Raw genomic sequence first — 25902 nt, forward strand, 5'->3', positions numbered from 1 at the left:
CTAGAAAACAAAACCTAAGACGAGAGGAACAGCACATGTGGTATGCAACAAGGATCTCAATTTACGACAGGTCGCACCGTACCAGAACTGTCATCGAGAGATGCATTAAGCCCTTTAGATAATAAACTGGTCCCAAACATACCGGAGGGAAAAATGATCCATGAAATACAAAAAAGAGAACTATAGATATCTATATCGAGGCAAACCAGACAAAATACCCCGACCCTGCCCCATGTACATGCAAACTCCAGAAAATAAACCTGAATGCACTTACATAGGGATAAAACATTTACAGCCGATAGAACAATGGGCCAAAATCGTCTCGGTGATGAAAGGTAGATATGAGGGATATACCATACAGTGGTGGTTCCACTGGGGACGAGACTACCCGATAACTGCTCTATTTATATGGTCGGGTTCTGTGCAATAAACGAAGCACTTAAATTAATTCAAAATACCAAGACAGCAAAATCAGCTACAATTACCGACTCCTTCAATGGGCTGCGCTTCCTGGAGTCACGCAAATCCTCCAGTACAGAGAATCTGTTTAGAAAGTAAACATGACACTCAAAATCCTGGACGAAAATAACTGTACTGTGAAATTTACATGGGGTAACCTCTCAAATTGGCATACCTGGAAACGAAAGGGCCAATAAAAAAGCCAGAAAATGTTATTCAAGCCCGGTATCCATCACCATAATTACAGCGTCCAGGAAATCTGCTATACAACAAGACATAAAACTAATAACAAATGGCAAGGGAAAAAGGACAGACATCCAAAAGAACGCATCCTATACAAACTGCAAAAACAAATACGCAGAAATATCAGCACTTCAAACATGGTAAACCCAAAATACACTAAAATATTCATAAGATTAAAGCTGGAAAAACCTTACTTGCCAGCTGCTTCGGAAGGTTGTTTCCGAGTAACAGCAAAGCTGTATCAATTGTCCATATTGCCCCGTCCCACAATCTCTCCAATAATGACTGTCCCAAATATAGCGTAGTAACGAAGCATATTTCGAATACAGAAAACTCTTAAATTCCTGCTAACATATGCAGAATCCTTCAACCAGGAGCTAAAGATATCGATTTCATTATCAACATCCTGGGATACTTTACTGCCATAAGGAAAGGAGGAAAACCATAACCCTCTGCATTATATCATAACTGAGAAGAAGACAAAAACATAAAACGCCACATGACAAAGAATAAGACAAATAATTAAAATAGGCTAAGCACACGGGTCTATTCAGAGGGAGGATGAGCTTAGCCATCAGAGAGGGGATTGGAAGACCGATACCAATAGAGAGCCAGGTACGCGATCGAGCGACTAATCCCTCCTTCTGTGGTGGTAAGATGGACAAATAAGGGCACGCCTCAACGGAATTGAAAACAATGTCAGAATCAACCACACATCTAAACCAACCCTAACTTTCAACAAAAGCAACAAATTCACAAATACTCAAACCAGCACATCCACCGCGAAACACTCCACATAACCAATAAATAACACTGATCTAATCTCCATGTAACTATTCTCACACTAATTAAACACCGCTAATACACAATAACATAGCATACAACCTCTCTGCATTTCTACTATATATTTTTACAAATTAAAATATAAGACGTATGGCCAGGATTTAATAAAATCAATAACTCATACCTTAAAGAATACATATTTGATTTTAGGTTGTCAAAAACCCAGACCATCAGGCTCCCCGCACACAAGGAGGCAATTGTTGGCTCAGAATACATAAAGTAACATAGGACCCCTAACGCGACCACCCCAACAACAACATAGAAATAAAAAGTGGTCAAAAATACAAGACAATCAATACCACTGCACACAGAAGTCAATATACCGAGCCAATCAAAGTTCATAAAGAAAGCATTAGTACCGTCTGGTTTGAAATGTGAACGTCGGCCCATGTCAATTATACAGTACAATGTGGTTAAAATTCCAAACCATCAGACCCAGCTACACAAGGTGGCATAGATTGGATAAAATAAACAACAACAAAAATAAACCCATTAACAAGACACATCGCTTCCTAGTTGAAAACCGTACCTAGCAAAATAATACATAGCAAAAACCGTTTTTTTATATATATAAAAGATTATAAAACTCTACTCTTCACAAACAACAAATCAAAGTATAGAGATCTTCTCGCAAAATTTAGTCCAAGATGTCACTTTTCAATTTTTGCAATGAATCATATTCTACAACCCATGGTCAAGAGGATCGGACGGTTACGTTAAGTCGCTAGTCTCCTGTCCCTCCCCGACGTTACCGTTTCTTGACATTTAGTGAGAAGTGTTCAGTACACAATAAAACGTCACACGGGTGCTTTACACCAGTGCAACGATTAATTAAGAAGTACGCAGTGCGTACATTAATAATTCGCAAATGTCCAATTGGTGGAACGCAATTATATTTCAAGATTAGTCAGTTAGTCAGGCTGTCCTTAGTCTTCGGCTAAGAGTGCAGTGAACAGTACACAATAGTAAGATAGTCAGAAATGGAAATTATTGTTCCTTCCCAAGCTCTAAAAGCACTCAAAGGATTATGCTTTAATAATGCGTCAGGTGGAGCTTAATGGCTCAAGCAAAGAGAGCAAGGCAACTGTTAATATGGGAGAAGAACCCAAAACTACGCATGAAGCAGCCACTTAAGAATACTGAGACATTCAGTGAGAACGTCGGTACAACAGAGGAAGCAAAGTATGAAGACTCGACCCATACAAGGCGTACCTACCGTTGAAACTCCAACTAAAAGACCTCATCCTCCAAAAGTAACACCACCGCCCCTAACTTCAAATTCTGAATCACGAAACTCGTTGCCATCAAATGTTAGTACAATAACAAAGGGCTCGGCAAGGGTGCAAGGGTGAGAGAGAAAACAAAACAGAAAAAGAAGCCCAGGAGGCAACCTGAAGGCAACAGGCAGAGAAGAAACAAGCTCAACCTACACGAGCAGGAGCAACAACGCAACATCCTAGAAACAAAAACAAGGGTACAACGTCAGCACAGAAGGAAAAGATAGAAGTGACGAAAAAAGTACAACAGAAACAGTAGCCATCTCCCATGACAAGGCAATTAGTGGCAGCGTACCTCTGCGACCATGAAGGGGAAAGGGGAATGGGAGAGTTGCTTGATGAGAGGTTAGCAGCACAACAAACAAAGGGTCTCAGGGCGGTCATTCCAGCCACCAAGAAGCTAAAAAGTGAGGGATGGCTCGATAAAAGATCGAAAATCAACTTCTTCCATGCAGCGGGGAACATCAGTGCATTGTAGGAAAATATTGCAGCTGTCCAGTACCGTTAGTGACACCGATCACGAAGGAGCTGATTGGAGCACACAAGATCCAGGCTCATCCCATACTTTATTTGGTCGCAGATGGGCGACCTAGTGATAGCTGACCTAGTCGTGCCAAAAGGTTTCCAGGGGAGGACCAGACAAATGTTTATGTCGCCCGAATACCTGAAGCCGTTCCTGTTACCACCTTCACAGGTTAACCGTCAGCCCTTGCAAGGGCTCACAAAGAGTTCCCTGAGATGCCTAAGAGTTTTCACTTAGGCTTGAAAAACACATTTTGATAATAGCTATTTTAATATTCAAAAATGATACATTCGTTAACTTTTAGAAAGGAATGCTTGAATTTTATCTAATTAAAGCGACACAAAAATGAAATGGGTCATTCAGTACTGATAATGAGTATTGTCATTTCGGAAAACGTGTGTACACTATATACACTAAATTCTAAAATCACGCAGAGTAGGAAAATTTACAACTGGTCAGCGCGATCCTAATTACGTGTGCGGCCTACACACAATCGGTCCCAGTCTTCAAGGTAAGCGCTCGCACGCAGCTGGGGTGTAAACTCGTCGATTAGTGGATCATGTTTCATAGTCAGCATAAATTAAGAAACCAGTGTATGCCGACACAAACCAGTCGTACAAAGCCGAGTAACCGTACATGACCTTTTATCCATGATCTGTCTCTCCGTCTGTCAATCTGGCCACAAAATTCTCATAATTACCGAGAGCATCTTTGAAAATTCAAACATGAAGTGCAAGCTAACACTTTTTAAATTTGTGCAATGGTCGAAATTTTCAACTCAGAATCAATAGGAGTTTACAGTGACGTATGAGTGCGACTCTTCCTCTCCCTCACCCCCTGTTCTCGCCTCCAGACATGACCAGTCATACACCTTAAAGCGTCGAACGGGTGGCTAGCACCCGTTCGACGATTAATTAAACGGTACGCGTTGAATACATTAACTAGTTGCAGATGACCAAATTGGTCGAACGCGGCTTTAATCGAAGATTAATCAAACAATCAAAACACAGCCTGGCAAGCTATCGTAAACTCGTCAACCAAAGAAAATGAGCAGAATTATAAAACTTAAGTATGCCCCGGTGCACCTGCACAGGGTCAGACACAACCGCATCCGAAAGAAGACTGACAAGAATGTTCCTATTTTCCTGAAAATGGCTCATGGCCGCATGGAAGATGTAATTCGAGAGGAAATGCCCAGAAGAAAAGAAGAATGGAAGGAGAAGAAGAGAGACAGAAAGGAATATCTAATATATCGAACCTTTCTTAGATGGCATCAACATTACCAAAATATCAGCAGCAACAACAATAACAATAAAAGCAAGAATGAAAAGTGGAATGAAAAATGGACGCATATAAATTCTTATCCTTCACAAGAAGACGTCCCTATGCTGCATTGAGGCCTATGTTGAGAGGTGGCCATCCTACCAGACGCTCCTCAAACTCAAGAAAACAAATTGGCACTTTTTAGGGCCACCTACATCTCCAGAAAAGAGAGATACTGATTAATTTACCAAAATATTTGTGTTTCTATGTTTTGTTATGTTTGTGCATCTATCTGTCTTTTTTCCGACTTAAATCTCAAAACCCGCTTCCATTATAAAATGTGTGTTGGTGTGGGAATAGTGGTTTGTCGATAAACACGCCCTTACCCTAAAGTAAACCTATGTAAAAAAAAATATCTCAAAAATGGTTTATTTTAAGTCCGCTCGAGTTTTGTTTCCTTTCGTGTGTGTGTATGTGCGTGCGTGTGTGCGTGTGTGTGTGTGTGTGTTGTATTTTGTCTCTGTTATGCTTGGCTTCACGTCCGTGCTTCAAGAATATCAAGAGGCGCCTTCACCAGTCATGCCGACCGCTCCGGTGGCCTAGTGGTTTGAGCGTCCGCCTCGGATGCGGGAGGTCGTACGACGATTAATTAAAAAGTACACGGTGCGTACATTAAATAGTTGCACATGGCCAGTTGGTTAATGTGCGCACCGTGTGTGTGTGTGTGTGTGTGTGTATGCCTTACACCCGTCACTTGCACATGGCCAGTTGGTTAGATGCCCCGAGTGGCCGAGTGGTCTAAAGCGCTCACCGTTCCGGATCACTGCCATCTCACCTCTGTCTGCGTGGGTTCGAGTCCAAGGCTCGGCTAGCGTGGGTACGTGGGAAAGCCTGCCAGTAGCTTCTCGTGGGTCGGTGGTTCTTCCCTGGGTTTTCCAGGGTTCTTCCTCCACCAGTTATACTGGCCGCCATGTGCTGGAAAATGGCGTTAAACCCTACAACAACATGGCCAGTTGGTCGAAGAGAAGAGACGCATTTGTACTCAAAATACACAAAACAAAAACAATACACAATCACAAATGTTTATTTTACTAATTACTTTTTCGTTTTGTAAACAGTCCTACAAATGTGGCTCGATTTTAAATCAAAAATAAACAAAAGTAAAAAAAATCATGGTCCCGATAAACATATATCTGAGAAAGAAAGAAAAATGCAACGGTGTGTATATATATGTATCTAAAAACACATATTATTTTTTTGAAAGAAAACATACACTTATAATTAATTTTTGCATGACTATATAGCCATCAAATAACGATAAATGAATATGATTGAACAAAGGCTGTCCTGACGAAAAGCTGTATTGAAAACGTACCATAATAGCATATACATATGACGCACATAGGACATTAGGACGATCGCTGGCCACGATCACAGAGAAAGAGGGACTATGTTATGAAAACTATCCAAAGACTGGTATGTCAATGGATGGGAGTACATGTCATATAATAAAGATTCATTTATTGGTATAGGAAGAAAAGGACCTGTTTAGACAGAGACCCTGGCGTATGACCCACCCGAAAAAGATAAAAACAATACAGAGAAACCCCTGCAACTAAACCAAGTAAATAAATTTTTATTAAATAAAATCAATTTTAATTTTTTAGTGAATAAACAACACATAAAACTGGAAGGAGACACATGAAAACATAAAAGCCCCTAAATGTTTCGGATAAGCCGGTGGGGTGGGGGACAAACGCAATGCCAGTAGCTTATCATATCTAATGGTCGAAGGTGTGCCCACAAATAAAATGGCAAGTTGGTCGAACGCGACTATAATCCAAGATTGGTCAATCAGTAAGTCATGGCATTCATCGTCGACCAGAAATGAGGAAGTAGAATGTAAAACAAGCAATACAAGACGGGCAGGGCCGACAAAAGGGTTGGGGCATCAACCGGGGATATATCTCCGGGTCCTGTGCCCGTAAGGGGGCCCGGGCCGAACAACACCTTTAAATTCTTCAAAAGAAGAATTTTGTTTGAACAAGAACTAGGAGATTCCCGGGTGTTTCTTATGCCAGAGCCCGTGATCACTCTCTACGGCCTTGAAGACGGGCACGATGAGGGTGGTCATGCGTAAGGAGTCTATACTACTTCAATTAAACTTGTGCTCCAGAAATGTCATTATACTACTACTAATATTACTGCTGCTGCTACTATTACTACTATTGCTACCACTACTACTACTACTACTAATAATAATAATAATAATAATAATGACAATAAATAAATATAAATAAATAAATAAGTCACGCACGCAAGAGGTACATATGGATACATACAAGAGCAATCGGAAACCTCATACCACGCTCTTGTAGCCATTGCTGTGAATAAAAGCCAACAATTTCACCTATTTTATAAACAGTGTGTAATAACAAAACACGGTTTGATCTCAAGTTGTCTGTGAATCTGTCACTTCCATAACCTTAATGGAATTTATTTTATTTTCGTAACCAAATGGGTATGTATTTGTTTGTAGGCGCTGGAGAGAGAGAGGGAGAGAGAGAGAGAGAGTCTCTGTTTGTATTTTGCATTTGCTCGACTTCACACCCTGATGTGCATGCATAATTTGCACCACACACACACACACACAGAGGTATTTCTACTGCCAACTACTTTTCGTTATCCAAATCAAATCATGGGCGACAATACAAATTATAATCATATAAGACATGTGTTACCTAAAATAGTAACGCGTTTGGGTTGAGAATAATAGTGTAATCGCCGTCTAAATTTGCATGGCTATCTGGTTGTACTTACCCAGGTACTTATCTGATTAAATTTCTGAATCCTCTGGAAGACAGCCGTTTTACTTTACCATAAATTATTCATCCCTCTCACAATATTTGGTTTGAATCACAATTTTGATCTTCAGTTGCTAAAATGATGTCATATCCCGAGAGGATAAAGGTTGATTAGTAAGACATACCTTACCAGGAAGTTAACAAAAGTAGGTCTTTTCGAATGAAGTGTACCCTTGCATACTCGTCTATAACGCCCAAATAAACTGCGAACATAAAAGAACTAAACAAACTATCGTATAATGCGTTGATAGTTAGTCTGGTTCTCAGATGTTCGTTATCCATAGACAGCGGTTCCGACTTGTGGACCGCGGACCCCGAGAGGGCCAGTAGGTTATTCCAAGCATGTGGGGTTCCACGACATTTTTTAAGTTAAGAAAACGTTGGGGACCACTGCCTTATGATAAAAAGCCAGCGATAGTATGCTTCATAGAATCCTGTGGGTGTTTATGTTGTTTGGAGCTGGGTATATACTTTATGCAGATAAATGCAAATACGGCACTGCGACTCATAATGAAAAGCAGAATCAGAAATTACGAGTCCGTTTCTTTGTTTACGCCAGAATATATATATATATATATATATATATATATATATATATATATATATATATATATATATATATATATATATATATATCTGTGTGTGTGTGTGTGTGTGTGTGTGTGTGCCTTACACCCGTCATTTACTCAGTAGTACATAATATCTGTACAAACTAACGCTTTATCCGTTTTCAACAATGACTAAAATATCTGCATTATGAACTAATTGTTATTCGCGCAACTTTGTAACGATAAATTGACGAGATCATTCGGTTTTAGCAGCCTGAAACTAATGATTACGTTGCAGCTAATTATTGTGACGTCAATAAATTAATTGTTACGTAATAACATGACATGCCTGAGAACAGTTCAAGATAATAATAATAATAATAATAATAATGAGGACCTTGCATAGCGCCTAATTTTTAGAAGCTCTGAGCGCTTTACAACATTAGACAACACCTGTAAGATATATTAAAAAAACAACATATAATGATATGATTACAAAAACAAACACCATGAAATTAGAAAGCATTAAACATGCTGAGAATTTAAGGTAGGAAACATTATTAGGTCTTTAAGTTTGTTCTTGCAGTCGAAATAAGTGAGTTTTAAGAGCCCTTTTAAATGTGATCACTGTGTCTTTGTTTCTTAAGTTCAGTGGGCAATTCATTCCACGTTGCTGGGCCCTGGTATGCAAAAGAACGCTGCCCATATGACTTTGTTTTCATAGTGGGAATAATGAGTATACGATTGTCAGAAGAGGAGCTTAAGTATCTTGCTGGTGTGTACACATGGGTGAGGTCGGATAGGTATGTTGGACTAGAGTCCGACAGTGAAACGTAGCACAGAGAGGAAAAAATTGTGTTTGATTCTGGATCGAATGGATAGCCATTGTGGGGTACAGCACAGCGGAAAGGTGTGCTCTGATCGTGGTACTCTTAAGTATGACCCGAGCAGCTGTGTTTTAAACTTTTTTGAAGTTTTTGGAGCAGATATTGAGATGAACCAGACAGACTTGAGTTATAATAGTCTAGTCTTGAAAGTACTAATGAAAACACAAGTGTTTTAGTGGCATCAACTGAAAGATATTTGCGAATTCAGCTGATACGTCTCAGCTCAAGATATGCAGCCTTGCACATGTTCATGATATGTTGGTACAATGTGAGAGTACTGTCCAGAGTAACACCTAGGTTTTGTACTGATTGTGTGAATTTAATGTTGGTGCTGCTAATATGTATTATTTGAGGTCAAGGATGTGGATTAGAAAGTATTTGTGTTGTGATCAGAATGGCCTCAGTTTTATCATCATTCATCTGCAGCTTGTTACATGTCATCCATGATTTCACATCAGAAATGCACCTCTCTACACCTTGGCTTGTAGCATCAACTTCAGTTAGGTGGCTAGATTTGTATATTTGGGTGTCATCAGCGTACAATTGGCGAGACACTGGATGATAATCTATGACACTTGAGAGCGAATGAGTGTACAGAATGAAGAGAACAGGTCCAAGAACAGACCCCTGTGGAACACCACAACATAGATCAACTGGGCTGGAGTGTATTCCATTTGCAGATACAATTTGTGTCCTGTTGACCAAGTAGGACTTGAACCACAGTAAGGCTGTATCATGAATGCCAAATACATGCTGGAGACGGTGAAGTGATATATCATGGTATATTGTGTCAAATGCTACAGACACATCAAGGAGGATGAGGACTGTACTCTTTCCGCTATCCAACGCAGAGAGAATGTCATTAACTACTTTTAGAAGATTAGTTTCAGTACTGTGGCAAGGACGATATGCAGATTGTACACTGCTAAAAAGACTGTTTGAATTTAGATGAGATACAAACTGGGATAGAACAACCTTTTCTAAGATTTTTTATATGAATGGGAGATTAGAAACTGGGCGGTAGTTCTTTAAATCGTTATGGTCTAGTGTTGGTTACTTCAGCAGAGGCTTTACAATGGCAGTTTTGAAAAATGATGGGAATTCCCCAGATGAGAGAGGTATTAATAACATCAGTGAGTGAAGGCAATACTGGATCTAAGCACTCAAGCAGCAGTGATGTTGGAATTGGATCAAGTTCACATGACTTTGGTGCACTCTTCATCACGACTAAAAAATGGCGGGGGGGGGGGCGAGGGGCAGACTTAAGTTTTGCTGGAGGGGGCGAATTTCTCGCTACGTCACTTCTAAGAAAAGAGGATCGATACCTCTCTTGACATCGTCAAATATCCGAATCATACTGATTACATTCTCTAAATACTAAATCGGAAAATTATAAAACTCTTTTCAAGCTCTAACTGTAGCAGCACAAAGATTCATCCGTTACTTATACGTTATTGTTGTCATCACAGGGACTCGTATCGTTGCTTACAATTTACCTATCACTCATACATGTACTATATAATCCTAGTACATGCATGATTTATAGGCAAATCATAAGCAAGAAGCGAGCCCTGTGATTTCACCGGTTGTGGGGATGATTCATGCCATTGAGAGGGCCCGAATGTGGTTGTGTAACAAGACGACCGGACGCAATAAATAAGGTGTAAGCACAGGTATTTTCAGCAATTAGCGAGTTTTATTAAGTATCATTTATACCGAATATAAAAGCAAGGAGTTTGATCACAACGACTGATATATGATAATATAATGGAACAGATTAGGTCAACGATGGTTACATAGGTTGTTGCTCAGGGATGTACAAACCATCATCCTTCCGTCAATGGGCATGGGCATGCCGAGTAGTGCAGTTTCCTGCGGTGGTTGTCAGAGACCATAGCTACGCTCTCGACATGAATAATGAAGTATCAGCTTTTGGAAGTAAACCAAACCATTTTTCAATGGAGATACATCCAAGAATGATAAAAATCAAGAATGAATTATTTCTTATATGCTGATTGGCGTGATTTCTCCAACTGAAATGAATGACCGGTGCAATTCCAAAAATGCGTTTTAATGTTTTCAGAAAAACATGGTATAACATAATTTAATGCATAGAGTCTAAAACTATCGATTGCTTTATATGTAGGACCCTCGCAAGCTCCCAGCTATGTTAGCTGGTAACTTTTAAGGTGTCCCCCTCCCCAATATGGCCGAAAGTTGGTAAAGGATCTTATGTTTGTGTATACCCCATGGGTCTGCAGTGTTGTTTTTCCACACAAAAAAATCAAATAGAATTTGGATATAAAAATGTATTTATACATGTTTGGGAATTGGGTTTATCTTTTTACCTAGCGTTTTTGTTGGTACTTATCGGGGTTCCCGGCCTGGTTCCCCAACTTGCCCAATATCTAAAAGGTTCAGATTATGGGGGTTGTACTTCCACCCGGAGGCACACGCCAGTTTCCTTCCCCCTGCTTCTCACTGATGATCATTAGCCAGATGATCTCCCTACTGTCCTATGTTTGCTATGTGTTCAGTGCTATATTGTGTGCATGCTGCCCCGTGTTTGTGTGATGACTAGTTTTATAATCGTAATCACGTTACTTTGAAACAAAAGAAAATTTCATAATTTTGCCAATGTTCCTTTTCGGTTCGTCCCCCCCTCCACCCCACCCACCCCCCAAAAAAATCCTCTTTTATTGATGAGAGATGTATTGTGGTTGCGTTTTACAACAAGTAAAAACGCAAATAAAACCATTTGTTGCTGGATGGTCTTTTTTGTACGATATGCGTGCTTCTTAAATCTATTCTTTGTACATGTTTTGTCTTACAAAGGAAGTGTTTCCTCTTTTATTTTATCTTTTTCTCCACCTGTTTTCCAAACCATGCTTTCGTGTCATGTGTGTGTGTGTGTGTGTGTGAAAACCATACTATAGTTAGCGAAGTGTTTGCTTCACTCTTTAGTCTGCTTGTTTAAGTGTCCATGCGTTGTGTTTCGTGTTTTTCTAGTGATCCTTCACAGGCCTGTCCACTTCGCTTAGCGCCACGTGGCACAGCCCTATGATATCTACGCTCGATACGTCCCTAGGCCCACAGGTCCCCTGTCCCAGGTCTGAAGGGCTTTTTGTACCTATGTGTTGTTCTTAAAACTTTGTATTAGACAGCGTGTATTTCCCTTAGTGTATTGTGGGCATTAGGTATTAGTTGTTCTCAGTTAACCTAATATTTGAAAGGGGAATACCACGCACATATTATGTGATACTCCCCTCCCCCTCCGAAACCCCTCTAAGGACCCAGACGTGTAAAAGAGGGTCACCCAGCTTGCGCACAGGTTGATACCGCCCCCTATGTCGGGCGGCGTTCTGGAGTCCATCTCCTACCGAGGTCACGTCTGTATAGGAATCTGGGAAGACGATTAATAAGACAAATGATTTTTTGTAAAGATGTCATCTTACCATGATAACCGTTCCGCACCTTAACATGTTCGATCCAAATATAATAAGTTATTTTCGTGGTATTTCCTTTTCTGTTGGATTAAGTTTTGCGGTACAACGTATATCTATTTATAGCGTCTGTTTTATGGTAGGTTCATATGATATCGTGGGTTATATGGTATGCATCGTGGTATTCGGTTATGACGGCATTTTTCTGCATAAAACCACCCTTCATGTACTTACATACACTACATGAGTATATGTTACTTGTTCTGCATCACCAGTTGATTTTAGGAAAACGTCGTGATTGCTGATGAGTATACTATCTTAAAAATACATCCATGAATATCACTGTTTCCAAATAATGTAATAACCGTATCCCATATTCCCAAATTAAATATTTATCTTAAAATCTTCATCACTGTTACAAATCGGTTAAACAGTTTGTCGTCAAACTTCACAAGTTCCGGGGGGGGGGGGGGGTCTTTTTTTTTCTCTTTTTTTTCTGTTTTTGTTTTTTGTTTTGTTGGTTTGTTTTAAACCGATCACTTTTATTTGTGTCTTGTTGGACTGTGAACCACAAGCAAGATCGACTTACCTCCGAAATGTAAGAGCTTTAAAACCTGCAAAACTACGCACTTTCCAGAATTCAAGATGTACTTGATTGACTTAAGTCGTGAAAATTAACAAAGTAATGGGGCCACGTCTTTGGAACTAATTTGTTGATATTAATATGCAGACATTATCTCAGATTAGGGGCGTTTGATAATATCCAAAACTGGATAGCAAATTGCCAGATAGCAGAGTCACTTATTGAGCGACTATGGAGATTTTTTTTATTAAAAATTTTGTCGTCTGATAGGCAAATGGCCAATGATGTTATGCCAGATTAATAGAAAAAATGATTACCGTATTTGTCTTGAACTAAGAGATCGATTATATGGTACCAAGTAAGAGTCAATATGTAAAGTATGGACGGTTGCTGTTTTATGATCATGTTGGTGGTACATTCACAGGAGGTTACAGATGCATTACTTAATTCTTTTTAATACGTTTCGGTTTACAGTCAAAACGTACACAAACCAAAACGTACCTGAGTCAAAACGTACCCAAATTAAAACATGACCCACACTCGCTTTAAATAACAATATAATTTTCGTGTATCGTGTTTCATATGACAGTGACCGGCCAGATGAATGAATGGAAATCGACAGGCTCATTGGAACTATCTTATTTTATGATCCAGCTCCAACGCACATAACGAAATACGTCTGTAAGTAAAGAATTATCGTTTAAATATATTTATGTTGTGTTTTCGCGTGGAGAAAATTTTACCAACTGATCTGATGCTTGATGACGACTCCATATGTTTTAACCGGTACTCAGATGCACACGGTTGGTACAATTATTAAATTATTAGCGTCATTTTTGAAAATGAATTCCATTCTCTGTTTCGCAAAAGAATCACACACACACACACACACACACACACACACACACACACACACACATATATATATATATATATATATATATATATATATATATATATATATATATATATATATGATTGAAAACTTATTTTGACTTTTAACAATAAAAAAATTAAAAACAAAACTAATTTCAATTGCGTCTTTATCTGCGTTGCGTTCCATTTTTCCATTTCATATTTTATTTTATTTCCATTGCATTCCATTTTCTATTCCATGGCGTATTTAAATCATACCAGCTTGAATCATCAGTAATACTTTACTACTTTTTGTTAAATATTTGTTATTTTAAGCAGTAATACAAAATATTTAGCTGTATTAAATACATGTTTTCCTAACAAATTTTAGATAATGAGATCGGCTGGAATATAAAATGTAACACCTGCAATCCACCCAAATCCAATCAAACGTTCGGCAGAGATGGTAATTATCATTTTAAAAAAAATGTTCATTAGCAGACAGTTTTCTTGCATCTGTTTTGCACGAAATGTAATTATAATGTTAATCAAGTGTATCGCTTACAGTCAAGTGAACTGGAAACATGTGTTGACTCACATGAACAAAAAATCATCTAAATAGAGTTTAATTTATAATGCTTCTGAAAATTAAACGCAACGCAAATAAAGACGCAATGGAAATTATTTTTGTGCTTTTAGCATTTTAATTACAAAAGGTCAAAATAAGTTTTAAGCATCAGATGTATACATATATGTTTCTATTGCGACATAGAAAATATCATTATTTAAAGCGAGTGTGGGTCATGTTTTAATTTGGGTACGTTTTGACTTTGGTACGTTTTGACTTGAGTACTTTCTGACTACGGTACGTTTATGTTCGGGTACATTTTGACTTGGATACGTTCCGGTTTGGGTACGTTTAGACCTGTTCCCATGCGTTTCTGTTGGACGGCATGTGTTACAGAATGAGTGGCATGGAAGTAGCATCCACTTTTCAAGTTGATTTACACTTTGTGCAACATATACATGCAATTCCCAAAATTAGGCCAAGTATGTGCCATCGTAAAAATCTTTTTCTCTCTCAGTATTACCAAAATATCAGAGTAACTACCCTTGCTTAACCTGGAATCTACATGGCGTTTGTTTATCGATAATTTCCCCTAGTTATCTGATTTAAACTGGAAATTAAATACATTTTAATATAGTGTAAAGAACAACAAATACACGTATATAATATCTTCATGGACAGTGTATTTATAACGCGATCGCAAACTATAAGACTCACGGTATCGTCGACCATCCTAACATTCGTATCCGTCAATGCTTGCTGCCGCATGTTTCTCGCAACCTCCAGCGCCTGTTTCAAGTTTGTGGTGTTACATGTTTAGGCTCGAATAAACAGTAACACAAGAAAGAGTGAAAATAACAAGCTTTGAAAAATGTAACAAATAATTTATTTCCCTGGAAAAATGCTATTAAAAAAAAAATAAAAATATGAGAACTTACGGTTTGCAGAATCAAATCCAAAACTAATACAAGAATAATCCACGAATAAAATTTTTGAAGTCCTAATATTGAAATGTGCTAATTATTTCAAGTTCGAGTCCCGACGAAGAATCAAAGATGGAAGGCAATGACGTATGCTGTAGCCTATAATGTGTTGACGTCTACAGTTCCTTGCAGAAACATAATAAATAATCCTCTGGTCTTGGAAATTCAAATAAAATTTTCAAGGAAGGTCCTTGTTCAAGAGTTCTCTATGACTACAATAATATTTCCCAGAAAAACGTATTAATCTTTTAGAGTCCAAATAATCTGAAGAAACTTCAAAAACTTCAAAAACTCAGAACTTCAAAACTTCAATGCTGGTCACAACAGAAAAAAAAAACAACTTGACATCAAGTGTTTAAAAGCCCGGACTCTCTCTCTCTCTCTCTCTCTCTCTCTCTCTCTCTCTCAACATCACTATTAATACTAAGTATTTCGCAATTTCGGAAATGCCTAATTGCGAAATTGAGGACGAATGTCCTTGATAAGAATCAATCATTTTACTCCTAGAAAAAAGTTATTTACTTGACCCTCAACCAAGGCCAGGAACTATGTCAAAAATAGAAACAAATGTTTCTATTATTAGGTATGTAAGGAAAACTCAGATCAAACTGAATTTTCTGGAAAATATAAAATTCCTAGTAAACAAAATTACATTACATTGACATGTAAAGAAAATAAAAAGACCTCAAAACCCACAAACAATCAAATCAAATCAAATCAAATCAAATACAGCTTAAATTAAATATAAATTAAATCCAATATATGTAACAGTGGACCTGGAGAGAGTGTTGGCTGTTCAAGACAGGATCTGTTCACATGTTAGTTTTCCCGCCTATTTATCAGCGAGCAACGCACGACAGAAAATTTAATGACGACAAAGGCAGTGAAAAAACTGGGTTACTATAATATAGATTTCTTATATCATGTTAGGAATAATGTATCTAATGGAAATCTACATAATAAAATTTTTCACTGATCTTTTAATATAAGGGAAAAAATCTTGTTTGTTTTAAATATCAATTTCTCTAAAAGTTTCAACATCTGCAAATATTATTTTATCGAAAGTTTAATATATATATATATATATATATATATATATATATATATATATATATATATATATATATATATATATATAACAATGTTTTTTCTTTGATATTTTGTAAATAAATACTTGTAAGCGTTTTATTAGAGCTAATATGCATTTGAAAAAAAGAAGAAATATATTACAGATGCACATATTAATATTATAGGAACATTATAAACGGTTACCTTGCCCTTATTGTTACATTCCAAACGTATGTCACGTGGGATTATTGTAGGGGCACGAACTATGGACGTACAACCGGAAATAGACAAATATTGATACGCTGTCGCTTGGTAAAATGTTAGCTTGCAAAGAATTTAGAGTTTTTACACATATTTCAATTATGAATAAATTAAGCCGATATAGTTTAGCAATTTCAACAAAGATTTTAGTAGTTTAACACATTATTATAATGTACGCGTACAATTCATATTAAGGGCACGAACCCTGGCAGGCTAGCAGTAGCACTCCGGTATAAAATAGACAACGAATGAAAGCTATGTTAAGTCACATTTGTCAACAGAGAAATGCATACCCTTTGCCTTGTCCAGTATTCATTGTCATGAAATGTAACACAAATTCTGGACCTTCGTTAAAACTGTTTCATATAGATTTATGAACTTATTTGCACTAACTCGATAAAAAAAAATAGTTCAGGGTCACAAAAGGGGAGATAACTCTCTCCACCACCTCACCCCACCCCCACACTCTGCTGGAGGTTAAACTTGTAAACTTCACATTTTTCACAATTTCAGGTTACTGTGAGACCTGCTGGAGTTGTTCAGTTGTTACCATTATACCTATAGTCATAAACATATGCCCAGATATTTATTTTGTTGGGTTCCATTATTTTTGCATTCTAGTATGCCAAAACTTGTATGAAAATAACTAAAAGCGGACCACTGTTCCTGAACCTAAGTGGAAAGAGAATTATGCAAGCCAGAAAGTAATGTCTCCTGACAGTGCTATATTTGCCATAGCCTTAGGCTTACTCCATGTTTGATTACTAAAGGATTATTTATCTTCTTTTGTAACTCTCATTGAATCTGAGACTCAGATTTGCATACTTTGGTGTAAAGTAGATTAAACTGGTTTGAAAACTGATGACATTTATTTCGGAGTTTTCTATGATCTTCCGTCAGATTCAAGTTTTTCTATTAAAGATGAAATTATTTGTTTGCATACTAAATTAAAATGACATCTGCTTTGAGTAAATGTGTTTTTAATTGGAGATTTTCACACCAGAACACATATTATCATTGATTTGTTAAAAAAAATGAGTTCCTTTTCAAACATTACATTCTGCTAATTATATTAACTTTTTCAACAATGCCATGAAAATTCTCGATGAGTATAAACTGCCTAAGAAAATAGTAACACTTCATTATGAATTAGTTCCACATGGAAAATAGTGATAGACATGTAGAAATAATTATCTCAGTGTACGAAATGAAAGATGTGCTTATGATACAAGTGTTGGTTCCACAACGTTTCAAAATATATCTGTTATCAACTATTCTGATGCTTTTAATAGGATAATAATTTTGCATGCATTAACTTAACCACATTTTTCACGTTGTCATTCCTTATGAAATGATGCATCTGCAGCATTCTTTTGAAAGTGAGAAAATCATTGCTTTTCTTTCTCTTTGCTTTAGCATTATACAATGGAAGAAATAACCCTAGAGCATATCCAGAAGGCCACTGAAGTCCTTTATTCCAGCCCAGATATTATACAGACACCCCTGGCCTGTCATGTCCAGGACAGATTCCCAGCTCTTGACAAGTCCTTTGACCTCTACCTCAAGCTAGAGAACATGCAAAGTACAGGTAGTACCTATCTTTCTTTTCATCAGTACCTCGGGAATTGTATGACACTGTTAATGCCTTTATTATTTTGCATGTAAATGTTCATTGTTTCACAAAAAAAGAAATATTTAGAATTATTTACGTTGTCGATTGGAAAAAGGGCCCTTTTGTTCTCTTAAAAAGATAATTGTTCATTGGGTCCTTTAATTCATGATGTGTAGCAGTGATGAAATCTAAAAAATTTGGTATCCCAATAAAAATAGTGAATTTATTATGTATCCAATACACATAGTCACGATTCTAATATGATGAGCCTTCTGCAGTCATGGTGATATCATAGAGGTCAGCGCAAGTGTAAGAGGTGACTAATGGATATGGAAGCCATGGTGACTTATTGGTTAGCATGCTGGACTCGAGTCTGAAATGATGCAGGTTTAGATCCAAACATCGAATTGGATCGGGTTGGCTACTATGATGTGATATTGGGCAAGGTACTTGACTTTATTTGCGTTTGCACTAAATAACCTGCTTGAGTTGCTGTGCTGTAAAATACCCAACCACACTAAACAAAGGAGAAAATCTATTTGTTTCCTATCACCTGTTTAATAATTTAAAGGCTAAAAAAACCTGATTGGCATGTTATTGATAACCTCACCTGCCATTATTTACTTTGATATATTTTTATCCGATAATGAACCCACCAGTCCTTTTTGACAAATTTATTAGACTGACCCTCTGTTAGTAGCATAGGAGAAATACCAGCTGCACAAATGGAAGAAAGCAGTACAGATGTCAGGTCTTAACATCGTTACTTGCTTATAAGATGAATCCAACTGCAAACTGCATAGACCCAGATCTGCCATTGCATAATACACCAGAAGAACTGAGTCTGTTCAGTTTGTTAAAAGTAATCAATAGACAAAATGACATAGACCTTGATCTTCAGGTGGACCTATTCCAGACAAACCAAAAACCTGTACCAGGTAAACATTTTGTTGATTTTCTGTGCTGTGTTCCAAAAGGGAATTCTTTGATGGAGTGTGTGAAAGATGTGATTTATTTTTATCATGATGATTTGTATGCTCATGTTATGAAAGTGTTTTGATGCCAATTTGTTTACTTCATTTATTTTATTTTCAGGTTCTTTTAAGATAAGGGGAGTGCTAAACCAAATGAATCATTTACCATCTGCAGTAAAAGCTGGAGTGAAATTGCCAGTTACCTTATCAGCTGGAAATTATGGGAAGGCATTTGCCTATTGCCTGAAAAAGCAGGGTCTGAGTGGAGTAGTTGTCTTGCCCCATTCTGCACCAGATGACAGAGTTAAACTTATACAGGTACAGAACACAAAATAATCAGTCTTGATAAAATTATGACAGAGAATGTTGGATTGCACTAGTTATTGCTCTGAATTAGGTTCTGTACATGTGTCAGGGTTAGTGGTTCTCCATCACATTGGTTTCTTCAAGGTTCTCCAGTCTCCATTTCCTAATTGTTGTTGTTGTTGTTGTAGGGTTTAATGCCATTGTTCAGCACATGATAGGCTATACATGGCGGCCAGTATTAATGGTGGAGGAAGAACCTGGGAAAACTCCGGAAAGAACCACCGACCCATGAGAAGCTACTGGCAAGCTTTCTCACATACCCACATTGGCTGAATCCGAGACTTGAACCCATGCAGACAGAGGTGAGATGGCAATGATCCGTAACGGAGAGCGCTTTAAACCACTCGGCCACTCGGGGCCCCCTCCATTTCCTATAAGACTGGACTTAAGTCTGGAGTCCATTGATCAGTCTGGCTTAAAATTAACCATTCAAATGTCTTAAGTTCAGATTTAAATTTAAGACTTGTCTTGGTGAAATTAGGACTTGAGTGATGAAGGGATTGTTTTTGTATACTCGCTTATGAGTCCAACTGCAAACTACACAGGCCCAGATCTGCCATCACATAATATGCGAGCAGATCTGTGCCTGTGCAGTTTGTTAGGAATAATCAGTAGAATAAACAACATAGATTTTGATCTGCAGGTGCATTATGCTATGGCAGAGCAGGATGTTTCTTGTTTGCAGTTTGACTCGACTTATAAGTGAGTATATACGGTACATAAGTTATTACAAGTTTTTATGGAACTGTAGTAAAATGAATACAAATTCAGATAGTATAACCAGAGTATGATGTAACAAAGAATATGGTATAACCAAAATATGATATAATCAGATAATGGTATAATCAGATAATGGTATAACCAGATTATGGTATAATCAGATTATGGTATAACCAGATTATAGTATAACCAAATTATGGTATGACCAGATTATGGTATGACCAGATTATGGTATGACCAGATTATGGTATAACCAGATTATAGTATGACCAGATTATGGTATAACCAGATTATGGTATGACCAGATTATGTTATAACCAGATTATGGTATAACCAGATTATAGTATAACCAGATTATGTTATGACCAGACTATAGTATAACCAGATTCTGGTACATGTATACATCTTTGATTACATGAAGTAGCAGTTATTAAACAAAGCTACATAAATAAAGTGATAGAATGATCCTAGGGTGGAAAAATGTTCAGGAAGTTTGTTTGCCCAGTGATACTATTTGATTTCCTAGTTTTCTATGTACGTTTCAGTTGCACTATAATTCAGCTTTTCTGGGGCTTAAGCCAGACAGGAACTTGCTCTAAGGAGAATTGAACTTGCCTCATAATATGACAATGAAATATTACAGCTAAAGGAAAACAATTAAAGCAGAGTAAATTGAATGATGTTCAGGGCTTGGGGAAAACAATTCTCAAGTACTCATCCCGGGGACAATTGAGTTGCAAGAGTTATTGTTCCCTGTAATCATTATACTGAGCATAATGCACTTGGCCACTACACTACACTTTTACTGTCAAGAACCACAGATACATGATTCAAGCTTGATATTAAAATGTGTAAAAGTCATGAAAATATTATGTTCTAATACATGACTCCATAGATAGACATATAAAAGAGACCATGTTTGTAACTTGAGAAATCACAGTTGCATACATAGCCCATTCTCAGTGGCATTTTGAACATAAATTGGCGACATTTTTCTAATGAAAAGTAATTACATACTTGGTCATCTGGGACAACTGTATCCTTGCCAGTCTAGATTTTAAAAAAAGTCACAGAAGTTTTCATTCTTTGTCTCTTAACTTCTTAGATGTCATACAAATTTGTGATAGTTCATTGAAAGGGAAACTTTCTGCACATCAAAATGATGCCTCAATGACTGAAAAGGGTCATTTGGGAATGTTTTGTTCACATGCATATTTATACATACTAGGTTGTGACTTGAAAGTTGCCAAATCTTGCATGCACACATATTTTGCTTAATATATAACATAATTAAGTAAAAATATGAGTTTTTGAAATACTTATGCACATTAATGTGCATATGCGAACAAATGTGGAATATATCTTGAACGTAAATATAATATAGAAATGTCGGACTTTGACAGTATATCATGAGAAATTAATGATTGATGAAAGAAATTTCAGACACTAATATAATTCAAGAATGCAGTACATATAAGCATGAAATGTGCTATGGCAAGGTTGGAAAGTATGAAATGTGCAGGGCATAAAGCATTATAAATGAAACATGACCGTGCTTTCTCAACTTTTGGACTTGCTATCAGGCAAGTACCTTGCAAACTTGAGCTTGAGTGTTGGGCAAGTGGATTATAAAACCCTGACAGTTTTGCATGTTTCATGGGCAAGTGGATTCGTAAAGCCCTAGCATTTCTTGTATGTTTCATTTATGTAATTGGAACTTTATCAGATTGATAGAAGAGGTCAATAGGGGTCCAATATATAAAATACAGAATTTATTTAGCCTTGTAATATTTCATGAATGAAAAAGCATGATTTACAGCATTACCGATTAATTTCAAAGCAAAATGAATAACTTGAATGACAAATACATTTTGTAATTAAAAATCCATCTGGTAAACAAAGAGATTAATAAGTAATTAGCTGTTTTAGTGTATAGTATTCCTCCCTTTTGTTTTAATAGTGATAAATTGCATTAACAATATCTTGTCTACAATGATCAGCTGATCAGGAGGAAGTGCTTGACTACGTTTGAAACTTAATTTGTTTTGTTCATCTGAATGGGAACAGGAGAATAAATTTTATTTGTTTTTCTGTGGAAACTGACCAATGTACACCTGTAAGAACTGTATAAATGAAAATAAGCATGTTGATTTCAACCTGATTTATTCTGTGGCTTCATCTTTAGAAGGTTTAGGATGAGAGATTAAGTTTAGAGCATATTTCAGAAAACTTTGGGCCTTGATTAATTTGGAATGTGCACTGCATTCAAACAAAACAATGTTAATTCTAGTGTGTTCAAAGTCATTTGAATGTTATTCTTAATCAATTAATGGCCATAATTATATATAATATGATACAAATCTCATCAATATCATTTAATCATCATCAAACTCGTGATGTAGGACATTATCAATATCTAGAATTACAGATTTTGTGGAAGGTAAATAAAGTGAAATTGCCAGTGTTCATTCATCAGCAAAGACTGTTTATTGAATTGTTCAAGGAGCATAACTATGTGAGACCTTAATGAGCTATAATTTCACAACAAAATCTAGCTGATATGAAACAAAAATAAACACAGATGCATGCTAGAATGTACCAATGTACATTTTCAACAGCATATAACTGATAGGTACATTTCAGTGGCATATAACTGATAGGTACAGTTTCAATATGGTAACTGAAAGGTACATTTTCAATACTGTAACTACTGGCCGCCATATATAGCCTATCGTGCTGAAAAATGGCATTAAACCCCACAACAACAACAACAACATCAATACTGTAACTGATAGGTACAGTTTCAATACCATAATTGAAAGGTACAGTTTCAATACCATAACTGATCAGTAAAGTTTCAGTATTGTAACTGATAGGTACAGTTTCAATGCCGTAACTGAAAGGTACAGTTTAGTTTCTATACTGTAACTGACAGGTACAGTTTCAATACCATAACTGGTAGATAGTTTCAACACAGTAACTGATAGGTACAGTTTTAATACTGTATCAGATAGATACAGTTTCAATACCATAACTGATAGATACAGTTTCAATACCATAACTGACAGGTACAGTTTCAATACTGTAACTGATAGATACAGTTTCAATACCATAACTAGTAGATAGTTTCAACACAGTAACTAATAGGTACAGTTTTAATACTGTATCTGATAGATACAGTTTCAATACCATAACTGACAAGTACAGTTTCAATACTGTAACTGATAGGTACAGTTTTAGTACTGTATCTGATATATACAGTTTCAATACCATAACTGACAGGTACAGTTTCAATACTGTAACTAACAGGTACAGTTTCAATACCATAACTAACAGGTACAGTTTCAATACCATAACTAACAGGTACAGTTTCAATACTGTAACTGATAGGTACAGTTTTAATACTGTATCTGATATATACAGTTTCAATACCATAACTGACAGGTACAGTTTCAATACTGTAACTAACAGGTACAGTTTCAATACCATAACTAACAGGTACAGTTTCAATACCATAACTGATAGGTACAGTTTCAATACCATAACTGATAGGTACAGTTTCAATTCCATAACTGATAGGTACAGTTTCAATTCCATAACTGATAGATACAGTTTCAGTACAGTAACTAATAGTTACAGTTTCAGTACTATAACTGATCAATACAGTTTTACACTGCAACTAATAGGTGCAGTTTCAATACTGTAACTAATAGGTACAGTTTCAATACTATAACATATATACAGTTTCAATACTGTAACTGATAGGTACATTTTCAATATCTTAACTAGTATGTACAGTTTCAATACTGTAATTTATAGGTACAGTTTCAAGACTGTAACTGATTGGTACAGTTTCAATACTATGACTGATGATACAGTTTCAGTACTGTAGGGGCCCTGAGTAGCCAAGTGGTCTAAAGCACTCACCATTACGGATCACTGCCATCTCACCTCTGCATGGGTTCAAGTCTCAGGTTCGGCCTATGTGGGTATGTGAGAAAGCTTGCCAGTAGCTTCTCATGGGCTGGTGGTTCTTTCCAGGGTTTTTCCAGGTTCTTCCTCCATCATTAATACTGGCCACCATGTATAGCCTATCTTGTGCTGAAAAATGGTGCTAAACCCCACAGCCTCAAAAAAAAAAAAAAAATCAATACTGTAACTAATAGGTACAGTTTCAGTACTGTAACAGATGGATACAATTTCAGCATGGGGATTTGGGGGCTAGTTTAATTGCTTAATATTGCAATCTTCATGACACCACAAAATTAAATTTTACTTCAAGCTATAATGCATATGAAAATGAGTACATTTTTGTTACAGTCTGATCTACAATGCTTCAAGTGATCTTGTGACAGTTTCTACTATAATTTTAAATGTTTTAATATTACAGAACCTTTGAATGATTATAAATTTGTGATTATCATTTTAAAATTGCATTGCATGCTGTTGACAGATGTCAGTTGTTGTTGTATGTTAACTTAAATCTTAGAGTCCTTTTGAAAAACCAAATTTACAATTAAAACCTGCAGACTCCTTTGAGTTAAAATCACAATTATTAGATAAATTTCAGCTTTTTAGAACTCACCTCCCCACCCCAAATATTTAAAGCCACAAATGTTGCCAGTTATATGCCATATGTGGAAAATACCAATAACATCCATGAAACAGCAGCATACAGTCTTATCAATCATCTAGGAGATTTGTGTATGAAAATGTATTTATCAGTACTCAACAGTCTTATCAATCATCCAGGAGATTTGTGTATGAAAATGTATTTATCAGTACTCAACAGTCTTATCAATCATCCAGGAGATTTGTGTATGAAAATGTATTTATCAGTACTCAACAGTCTTATCAATCATCTAGGAGATTTGTGTATGAAAATGTATTTATCAGTACTCAACAGTCTTATCAATCATCTAGGAGATTTGTGTATGAAAATGTATTTATCAGTACTCAACAGTCTTATCAATCATCCAGGAGATTTGTGTATGAAAATGTATTTATCAGTACTCAACAGTCTTATCAATCATCCAGGAGATTTGTGTATGAAAATGTATTTATCAGTACTCAACAGTTCATACATTAGAAAAATGTTTATAATCAAATTTAGTAAATTTATGTGTATTAGCTACCTAAATTAGTGCAAATATAATTTATTTTTAATTTTCACTCTTACTCCTAAATTCATTTATAACTAATAAAAATGAATAATACCCAGCAGCCAGTATTAAAGAGAGGTTCCACCATGACTGTTTTGAAATTAGATAGTATCTTCTGTATATTCTCCTAGAGTTATGGTGTACATGCAGAGAAGGTGCCCTCACATCAGATACAAGAGAGAGTTGATGAATATGTGGAAAAGGGATACTTTCTACTGCATCCACATGAAGATGCTAACCTCATAGCTGCCTATGGAAGGTAAATAAAAGAAGAAACACTGTTGTTAATGCCAAACCAGGAACAAATGCAAAATTTCAATTCCAGGGCTTGAAATTAATGCTAACCCACAATCCCACAGTTAGTCATCTTGCCCACGGATCACTAAAACCCAGCCATTAC

At 36.7% G+C, this 25902-nt stretch overlaps 2 protein-coding genes across 6 annotated transcripts in view; one reads left to right on the top strand and one right to left on the bottom strand.

The window, feature by feature from the left end:
• The window catches only part of LOC149787513 (uncharacterized), a 45330-nt gene extending 37598 nt beyond the window's left edge, over positions 1 to 7732 (bottom strand). The window contains exon 1 of one of the 2 annotated variants that reach the window (XM_089973636.1): positions 7598 to 7732. The gene's annotated coding sequence lies outside the window, so the exon portion shown is untranslated. The other variant, XM_089973635.1, reaches the window with a different exon arrangement.
• A 2778-nt stretch (positions 7733 to 10510) lies between these two features.
• LOC149787514 (uncharacterized) overlaps positions 10511 to 25902 on the top strand; it is a 31521-nt gene continuing 16129 nt past the window's right edge. Inside the window, exons 1-4 of one of the 4 annotated variants that reach the window (XM_089973640.1) lie at positions 10511 to 10580; positions 18085 to 18256; positions 19376 to 19572; positions 25634 to 25761. In XM_089973640.1, coding sequence (XP_089829766.1) covers positions 18094 to 18256; positions 19376 to 19572; positions 25634 to 25761 — 488 coding nt within the window. In that variant the 5' untranslated portion in view covers positions 10511 to 10580; positions 18085 to 18093. Of the gene's footprint in view, positions 10581 to 16652; positions 16727 to 17146; positions 17373 to 18084; positions 18257 to 19375; positions 19573 to 25633; positions 25762 to 25902 lie in introns of those variants that run through there. The other 3 variants (XM_089973637.1, XM_089973638.1, XM_089973639.1) reach the window with 3 other exon arrangements.

The sequence above is a fragment of the Sinohyriopsis cumingii genome, chromosome 11 (genome assembly GCF_028554795.1).
Source record: "Sinohyriopsis cumingii isolate HCF-2022 chromosome 11, ASM2855479v2, whole genome shotgun sequence".
In the NCBI taxonomy this organism is placed as follows: domain Eukaryota; kingdom Metazoa; phylum Mollusca; class Bivalvia; order Unionida; family Unionidae; genus Sinohyriopsis; species Sinohyriopsis cumingii.